Genomic DNA, 9,606 nt, shown 5'->3' with positions numbered 1-9,606 from the left:
CCGCCTATGACTATGACTGTTGACAGCTTCCACAGCCCCGGTCCCGGATACCACATCAGATATCAAGATCTCCGGGGAATCCACAGAGCTGTGATTGAGGGCGATACAGAAAAAATGCAGGAGATACAGCAGTTGCTGGTTTTTGGTTTACATGACTTAAATAAAAGGGACAGGAAGAACAGGTAACAGGGCTTTTGAGGCGGGCGGGAGGAGTCGGGGCGAGCAGTAGAGGGGCTCATGACATTAAAAGCAAAAATTCTGGAGTTTGATTCAGCCACAGACACAAAAAAAAACGCCTCTGAATCAGAAAGTAATATTAGCAAAATAAAAGAGAATGTACTTGCAAAATATTTACAACATATGTTTTGGAGAAAAAGAACATCTTCGTTTTACAGGGAAGTTATTACAGGAATGAGATAGGGGCCCCTGGATGGCTGAGTCAGTTGGCCTCTTCTGACCTCCTCTCAGGGTCATGATCTCTGGGTCCTGGAGCTTAGCCCCTGGTGAGGCTCCCTGCTCAGTGGAGAGTCTGCTTTTCTCTTTCCCCCTCCCCTCTGCTGGTGTTCTTAATTTCAAATAAATAAAATATTTTAAAAAGAGGCATAAAATCCCATTTTCCATCTCAAGCTTTGTGAAGATAAGGAATGATGTTACTTATACTACTTAAAATTTAAGTTGTTTTGGACTTTTCAGATAGTTTGGTGGTTATGTACCACATTGAAAAATAAGTATTTCCTTGAGCCATGAAGCTTATTGATGTAAAATATCTTTAGGAAATAATTAGAAATAAATAATATACAATATGCTATTCTCAGCACTATTTACAATAGCAGTGTATTAAGGAGTCACTTAATGGCCTGTATTTGTAAATGGCAGTGTATCCAGAGGCTGGACTACTATGTGACCACTGAATGTGGCAGAGATAATTGATACACATTAACATGCAAAGCTGTACTTTGGATCATTAAATGAGTGAAAAATTGTTTTGATGATACATACATATAAGCAGACAATGGTTTTGAGTTAGCCAAAAAGATGTGCAAATATAAAATTAGTTATCTTCAAACATTTGGATTCTAAGTGGATTTTTCATTTTCTTAAAATCTGTGATTTCTATAGGAAAGATACATAAAAATTCTAAGAAAGGTTTATTATCAATGAACTAATCCAGGAGAACAAGAATATGAATCTTGTGTAGACAAAAAATAGTTTCTACTTATTTACTTTAAAGAGATTTTATCGATTCATTTGAGAGAGAGACCAGGCAAACAAGCAGCAGGGAGGGGCAGGGGGACAACAAGCAGAAACCCATGGAGCAGGGAGCCTGATGATGTAGGGCTCGATCCCAGGACCCCTACACTTGAGCCAAAGGCAGATGCCTAACTGAGTCACCTAAGCGCCCCTCTTCCTATTCAAAAAAAATTGATGGGAGAGGATTGGTATTTTCTAACAACCTTTAGCCTCTTCAGAACTAAGGGGAATATTTTTATCTGTATTGTAGGTTGTATTACGCATACATTAAATATATACATACGGTTTTATTTATTTTTATTTATTTTTTTAAGGATTTTATTTATTTATTCACGAGAGACACACACAGAGAGAGAGGCAGAGACACAGGCAGAGGGAGAAGCAGGCTCCATTACAGGGAACCCGACGTGGGACTCGATCCTGGGTCTCCAGGATCACACCCCAGGCTGCAGGCGGTGCTCAACCGCTGCGCCACGGGGGATGACCTATACATATGTTTTTATTATGTGCAGCTTTATAACATCTAATAAGTGAACGGTTAATGATTTTATTTTGGTTAAATCCTTATAAAAATAAAAAATAAAAAATACAAATGGTATTGCAAAACCTTATAGAATTTTTGTTGTATCCCTCTTCTGAAAAAAAATTAAAAAATAGCAAATACACATTTTATTGCTATTTCAAAAATATTAGTTTACTTCACAAAAGTTTTCTTTAAAAATATTGAACTTTCTTGGTGCCTTGGTGGCTGTTTGTTGAGCATCAGACTCTTGATTTTGGCTCTGGTCATGATGTTAGGATTGTGGGGTTGAGCACCCTGTTGGGCTCCATGTTCAATGGGGAGGCTGCTTGAGATTGTCTCCCTATCTCTCTGCCCCTCTGCCCTTCACCGCACTCCTGCATTCTCTCTTTTTCCAAGAAATAGATAAATCTTTAAAAACTACAGAGCTCTCCAAATGAATTTTTTAATAATAAATTTATTTTTTATTGGTGTTCAATTTGCCAACATACAGAATAACACCCAGTGCTCATCCCGTCAAGTGCCCCCCTCAGTGCCCGTCACCCATTCACCCCCACCCTCCTCCCCTTCCACCACCCCTAGTTTGTTTCCCAGCGGTAGGAGTCTTCATGTTCTGTCTCCCTTTCTGATATTTCCTACCCATTTTTTCCCCTTCCCTTCTATTCCCTTTCACTATTATTTATATTCTCCAAATAAATTTATGTATTCTTTCAGTCCATTTATTTCTCAGACAAACCTGAACACAAGTTATGTAGCAGACATAGTCTACTCAGGATCTTTTCAATTTTAACAAGACTTCAGGGACTCCTGGGTGACTCAGTGGTTGAGCATCTGTCTTTGGCTCAGAGAGTGATCCCAGAGTTCTGGGATCGAGTCCCACATTGGTCTCCCCGTGAGGCACCTGCTTCTCCCTATGTCTGTGCTTTCTGTCTGTGTCTCTCATGAATAAATAAAATCTTAAAAAAGAAGACTCCATGTTGCCCAGTATGAGCAAGATGAGAAATTTTATGTATTTAGGTTTTAAGGCTTTCATTTTTAAGTAATCTCTCTACCCATCATGGGGCTGGACATTTAAGGACACATGCTCTACAGACTGAGCAAGCCAGGCACTCCTAAGATGAGAGATTTTATTTTATTTTGTAAATGATAAAAGATGTATTTATTGTAAAAAGAAAAAGAGAAGGTCATGGGAGGGGAGGAATAGAAGGAAAGCGTGGATCTCAAGCAAAATCCACCCTGAGCATGGAGCCTAATGTGGGCGTCTGTCTTCATGACCGTGAGATCATCCGGAGCTAAAACCAAAAGTTGGACACTCAGTCAACTGAGCCACCCGGGTGCCCCTAGGTGAGAAATTTTAAATGGAAGTATTAGGACTTAATCTCACGTGAAGCTTTTCCTTGGAACTTCCTGTCAAAGGAAAACATTTCTGAATCAGAAATTGTAAAAGATTACCTTTACCTGCCCTTTTGACATTGCAATAATACTAAATACTAATATTGGTAATTGAAAATACTTGATTTCTATGAATCTAAACATTTTCTATTAATTAAAATGCTTAGTAAAATGAGCTTCCCACCACCCCCCCAAAAATAAAAGAACTCTCCCCGTTTATTTGAATCCTGAGTTTCTTTTGACTTAAAATCCCTTGAAACTTAAAGTAAGGGTTGCTTTAAAAACATTCTTTTGTTCTTTTAGTCCTCTCTTCTCATAATGCTTTCAACTACTGAAAATTATTTTAGCTCTTGAACAATGTAATTCCAAGCATAGGACTAGAAGTGCAACAGACCTGTTGTATATGTCACTATTATTTCACTTAAGACACACCGTAGATTGTATGATGCCCCACTATTTATGTACCAAGAAGAAATTTTTAGAAATCATGCCAGTTATAGTTTTAAGACATTTTGAATTAGAAATTGGATTCCGATGTCAGAGATATTAAAAGGTGACAAAATGAGCATCTTGGAATCATTGAAATAGAGTATTCTTGCTCATCCTTAAACGTAGCTGCAAAGTGGGCATAATTGGATTGTTTTCCCTAATTGTAGTGGGTCTTTGTAAGTTGTAGTAATAGCTATAATAATATTTGTGCTAGGAACTAGTATTCTAAAACTTTGCATGGATCCTCATTTAAGGATCACGACAAGAGGTCTTGTGAGATAAGTACCTTTTATTTTATTTATTATTACTATTGTTTTGTAACCTCTATAACCAACAGGGGTCTCGAACCCCTGGCTCCCGAGATCGAGTGACATGCTCTTCAGAGTGAGCCAGACAGGCGACCTGAGACAACTATTTTTATGCCCATTTTGTGGATGAGGAAATTGCGATAAGGCTAAATGGTCACTGTGAAGCGACAGAGTTAAAGTGGGAATCAAACCCAGGTTGAGCTGCCTCCTGAGGTCATGCTCTTCCTAAACAGATAGGCTGCTCTTTTAATAGAGCGGTGAAGAATCACTAATAAATATTGTACTTTCTTCCAAAGAAAACTAAATCTTTGTTTTGGAGTCATGAGAATAATACAGTATTTAACATTTACAATTCTGTGAATTAATTTGAATGTTTTGGAAAGGTACACTGTAATTTCCTGACAAGTCCTTTCATGCTCACAGGACGGCTCTCCACTTGGCGTGTGCCATTGGGAGTGTAGATATGGTGAAGATCCTGGTACTTTCTCAATGCCAGCTAAACCTCCGTGATGGAGAAAACAGGACAGCTCTCGTGAAGGTGGGTGGTCACACCTATGTCTGCCTGAGGTGGATTGGATTGAAGTCCTTGGAATGAACATTTGTTGCAATTAAACATAACTCATTGGTGAAACTTGTGGCATGTTTCCTTTCAGTTCCCAGAATTTACATTCTGTTTCTCGTTATAATGCTGACAGGCTGTACAATGCCAAGAAGAGGCATGTGTAGATATTCTTCTCAGAAAAGGTGCTGATGTAAATACTAAGGATTTCAAGGACAACACCGCTCTCCATTATGCGGCCTATGAGGGAAATATCTCAATAGCACGCAAGCTGCTTTTGAATAAAGGAGATATAGAGGCCAAAAACAAGGTACAGGTCAAGTTTTTTTTACAACGTATTTCACATTATAAATAAATAAATAAATAAATAAATAAATAAATCAGTAAATCAATCAGTAAATCAATCAGTAAATAAATAAATAAATGTAGCTGCAAAAGGTTTTTCAACATGTATATGTAGATATATTTGTACTATAGCACATATATATATGAAGACATCGACACTGAATTTTATACAGCAGGTCCTGTCATCATGGAAACAACTCCAAAACCAAGGCAGAGGGAGGGAAAGAGAAAAGTAATGCATATAGTAAGGAAACATTCTGTCTGCTAGCTACCCTTCCACCCCAGAAAGAAAATCTTCCCCTTTGTGCCTGGGAGTAGATGGTGCCCTCAGAGCCCACAAAGGATTGAAGGCCTAGAGGGGAGTGTGGTGTTGATGGAGGCCGAAAGCTGTGCAGGGGCTTAGGAAATGGATGCTTCTGGGGATGAGTAGGAGACCGTGACCCAGAGGAGTAGCTTGGGTGAATGTAAATGGGAGGAGAAAGCAGCAGGTTGTAATAGGCCTTGGGCACTCTAGGCCCTAAGGTTCAGAAGATGAGAGCAGGGGGATCAGGTCATGACATCCTACAGGTGGTATCTGCTTGTGCTGGTAGCCACTCTGCCAGCCATGTACCACGGTGAGGCCTCCCATTCCGGAGAGTAGCTCCTGCTCAGCCTATGTATTTCCTCAGTGGGGTGGTAGGTGTGCATGGGGAGCTGGTGATGACCACACTTGCCAGTCTCCCTGTGCTTTCTTTGACGTGCATTACCTTCAGTCGCTGCCCTTGCAGAAACACTGTTGTGTGTCATAGATAGGGTCGATTTTTCATATTTGGAAGCTCAAACATTTCCTGGATGAAAATATTTTGAAATAACTGTCTAAGCTTTTGCTTTAAATAACAAAACTTTTTATTTTTGAAGATTGTATTTATATGAGAGAGAGCAAACAAGAGTAGGGAGGAAAGGCAGAGGTAGGGAAAGAAACGGCCTTCCCACTGAGCCAGGTAGCCTGATGCACGGGGCTTGATGTCAGGAGTGGGATCGTGACCATAACCAGAGAGAGATGCTTGACCCACTGAGCCCCCCAGGCTTACCATAATACTTCTTCCTTCCTGCCTTCCTTTTTTTAATTAAGCTTTTTTATTTATTTATTTTTTCACCTCACACTCTGGGGTTTATGTACTTATTTTATCTTTTAGTTTTTTCTTTTTAAATTTTTTTAGTTGGAGTTCAGTTTGCCAAGAAAGAGCACAGGACCCAGTGCTCATCCCGTCAAGTGCCCCCCCCTTGGTGCCCGTCACCCAGTCACCCCAACCCCCCACCCACCTCCCTTTCCACCATCCCTTGTTTGGTTCCCAGAGTTAGGAGTCTCTCATGTTCTGTCCCCCTCACTGATATTTCCCACTCGTTTTCTCTGCTTTCCCCTTTATTCCCTTTCACTCTTTTCTATTCCCCGTATGAATGAGACCATGTAATGTTTGTCCTTCTCCGATTGCCTTACTTCACTCAGCATAATACCCTCCAGTTGCATCCATGTTGAAGCAGATGGTGGGTATTTTTTGTTTCTAATTGTTGAGTAATCTGTGGTATATGTCCACAATGGAATATTACTCAGCCGTGAGATTTTATTTTTTGCGGGGGAGTGAGCATGTACAAGCAGGGGGTGTTGTGGGGGCAGAGGGAAAAGAAAGAGAGTAAGAATCTGAAGTAGACTTTGCGCTGAGTCTGTCGCAGCGCTGGATCTTATAACTCTGATCATCACCTGAGTTAAGACCAAGAGTCAGATGCTCAACGGACTGAGCCACTCAGTTGCCCCTAAATAATGATACCTCTAAAGAAGCATTAGAGAAGGCAAGTTTCTTTTATGTATTTATGGCAAATATTTATGAGAACACAGAATGTGTTCTGAAACTTTATTTTCAAAAATGTTTTCTCACCCAGTTTGTTTTCTTATTTAGTGTCAAACAACAGAGGAAAGCAAAATTTGCCTTGGAAATAGGCTTTGTCTTAAAACACAAAACAAGTGTATTTTACAATATCAAATCTTGCTGCTGTTGAGAAGTTCCTATTTGATCAAAAAGTGATTGATTAACACGGTCAGAGTTTGTCTTTTATCAGCCTTGACTTAAGAGGGACAAAAGAGGGGCAAAGGAGAAAGCAGTCAGGAACATGCAGAGCGATTTAGAAATTTGGCAAGTGAGGGGAAATATCAAGACAAGGTTTTGGGATTGTGTTTGTTTTTCTTAGTGTTTATGTTTAGGTAAGGAGTCTTCAATTTTCAGGGATAATAATTCTTACTTTACGAACCAGTGAGTGTGTTGTAAACTTATATAGAGATCAATTCTAGGAGGACTCTAAGGACATCAGATTGGCAGTAAACAGGTGGTTGAATGGGCACAAAAAGGGACGCCTGTGTGGCTCAGTGATTGAGCATATGCCTTCGGCTCAGGGCATGATCCCGTGGTCTCCGAATCGAGTCCCACATGGCACTCCTTGAATGGAGGAGCCTGCTTCTCCCTCTGCCTGTGTCTCTGCCTGTCTCTCTCTCTTTCTCTCTCTCTCTCTCTCTTTCATCTCTCATGAATAAATCAATAGAAATCTTAAAAAAAAAACAAAAAGTGGACAAGCAGAGGAAAGAACACAGTATAGTATTTTGCAGCTATAGCCACTTAGATACGAGTCTAAACTCTGCTTGCAAATCTAGAATGTCTTGATGGGAAGGATGTAAGGAGTGTGTAAATAATGGAATCAAGTTGCATTTTGAGTTTACTAGTCCTTGTTCTACCTCTAGCCATGGAAATTGAATGCAGGTTTGATAAGTGACTCATTTCTGTTTTTGGCTGAATCCTCAAGTGATAGGGAGAATTGGCCACATAGGTGAAAGAGGAGACTGGCATGGTTGTGTACTGTACTACTTCTCAGCTAGACTTGTGCTGGTGAATCACAGTCAACTAGGGAATTTAAAAGAATTTACAAGCCTAAACTGTCCCGTGAAGATTTCGATGGAGTGAATCCAATAACGTGTGTACGCAGAAATTTGGAAATAGGGTTTTGAGATTCTGTTACAACTCTTGGCTAACAACTACTGAATGGGTAGGTATACATATACAAATTTAGAGATGTAAAAATATTAAATCTCTGGAAGAGATTTAACTGAAGTTGGATACTGGCTACTTCCTTCCACTCTCTCCAACATTAGCCTTTCATCTGTCTGTATCTCTTTGAGAATTACAGATGAAAATTATTGGTCATCTCTGTTGGCTTGAAAAATAATTACCTTTTCTTCCAACTATCAGTCATTCACCGGCACCCAGATGGGAAGTCTTTATGAGTAGTCTTTTAATAAGTAGAGTCTGACCCTTTAAAGATTTTACGTGTTTTGCTACCATTCTGATTATTACAAGCAGGGTTTTCCCAATTGCAGCAGTAGAAATCCGTGAACCTTCTTTTTTAGTTGAAGCTGTGGGATAGACTATCTTAGGATGTCTTTCAAATTCATAGGGCCCTGGCATAGTGCATAATCACTACTGTGTTAAACATTCAGCATGTAGTTAGTGACAATACAGATGGTAATTGTTTTAATAACTTTGCTTCAGCATTCCTCTGAACTCCTGTCTGTTCGGTTAGCAATGTGAGGGAAGTAAATACAAATAGATTGTAGTTGAAACAAGCATTGGAAAATTCTGACAGTAGGTGTTAATGAGTCTTCACAGCAATTTTCCTTAGAAGGTGGGGCCTAATTTGTTGGTAAAACATGATCCTGATGCTTTAGGAAAGGTTTGATGTCCAAGTATTTGTTTTACGCACGGCCATTGGAAACAGTCACAGCAAATAGAAAAACACAAGTAGGCTATAGACTAAATGTAGCCCCTGGATGTATTTAGTTTCCACTGTCAGTTGAGCTAACACTTAAAATTATGGCACGCATGTAGAACTCTGGATTTTGAGCTTTTCTTACAGATCACTTCTGGTACCTTGAGCCCATGCTGCTGTTTGGTATGCTGTGCAGAGGCTGTCCCTTTATAGGAGGCGTGTGTCTCCAGTTTGCTCGTGTCCCCGCCTAGGGTCTTCACTGACTCGTGTCACCTGCTTTGCCTCCATAACCATTGAGTTTACAATTACTGTTTTATGGTATATGTTGACAAAGATTTCAAGATTTTCAAGACACTCCATATTAATTTATAATATATATTTTGTATTTTATGTTAATTTCTTAGGATTGGGATTGAATTTTCTGTTTCTTTGTCACCTTATTTTTTTCATTACTTTATTCAGTAATTGATGAGAGACACACAGAGAGAGGCAGAGAGCTAGGCACAGGGGGAAGCAGGTTCTCTATGGGGACCCTGATATGGGCTCGATCCCAGGACCCTGGGATCATGATGTTCACCCTCTGAGTCACCCAGGTGCCTCGGGATGAATTTTCTAAGTTAGGAATTGAAAGTCGTTTTTTTTACAAACATTTTTTCTATATATGTACAGTAATCATGTACCTTTTGGAATATCTGCAAGCCATGTGAGGTTAATCCTGGTTCTGCTTGGATAGATTATGCATATTCCAGACAGTATTCTCTTTCTCCTTGGTATTATTCCCTAAATACTCAATTTACATAGTAGCTTTTATTATACTAAAAATAATCCGTATAAAGCAGTATTAGAATTTGTGATTAATAGTTTTTACTTAATCTCAGTTTCCCAACATGTAAACACCCAGTGCTCATCTAGTATTAGAATTTTTATTGGTAAGTCATGACATTTTTATTTCT

The 9,606-nt window shown here is 39.5% G+C and overlaps 1 protein-coding gene across 1 annotated transcript in view; it reads left to right on the top strand.

Annotated features, from left to right (window-relative positions):
* The first annotated feature begins 6 nt into the window (after positions 1 to 6).
* Positions 7 to 9,606, top strand: part of LOC144309727 (ankyrin repeat domain-containing protein 26-like) — a 136,976-nt gene continuing 127,376 nt past the window's right edge. Inside the window, exons 1-3 of the mRNA XM_077890834.1 lie at positions 7 to 182; positions 4,384 to 4,498; positions 4,656 to 4,829. Coding sequence (XP_077746960.1) covers positions 7 to 182; positions 4,384 to 4,498; positions 4,656 to 4,829 — 465 coding nt within the window. The remainder of the gene's footprint in view (positions 183 to 4,383; positions 4,499 to 4,655; positions 4,830 to 9,606) is intronic.

Source organism: Canis aureus, unplaced genomic scaffold (assembly GCF_053574225.1).
Source record: "Canis aureus isolate CA01 unplaced genomic scaffold, VMU_Caureus_v.1.0 ptg000201l_RagTag, whole genome shotgun sequence".
Taxonomy (NCBI): domain Eukaryota; kingdom Metazoa; phylum Chordata; class Mammalia; order Carnivora; family Canidae; genus Canis; species Canis aureus.
Note: the sequence above shows the minus strand (reverse complement) of the source record. Positions and strands in the feature narration are given on the sequence as shown.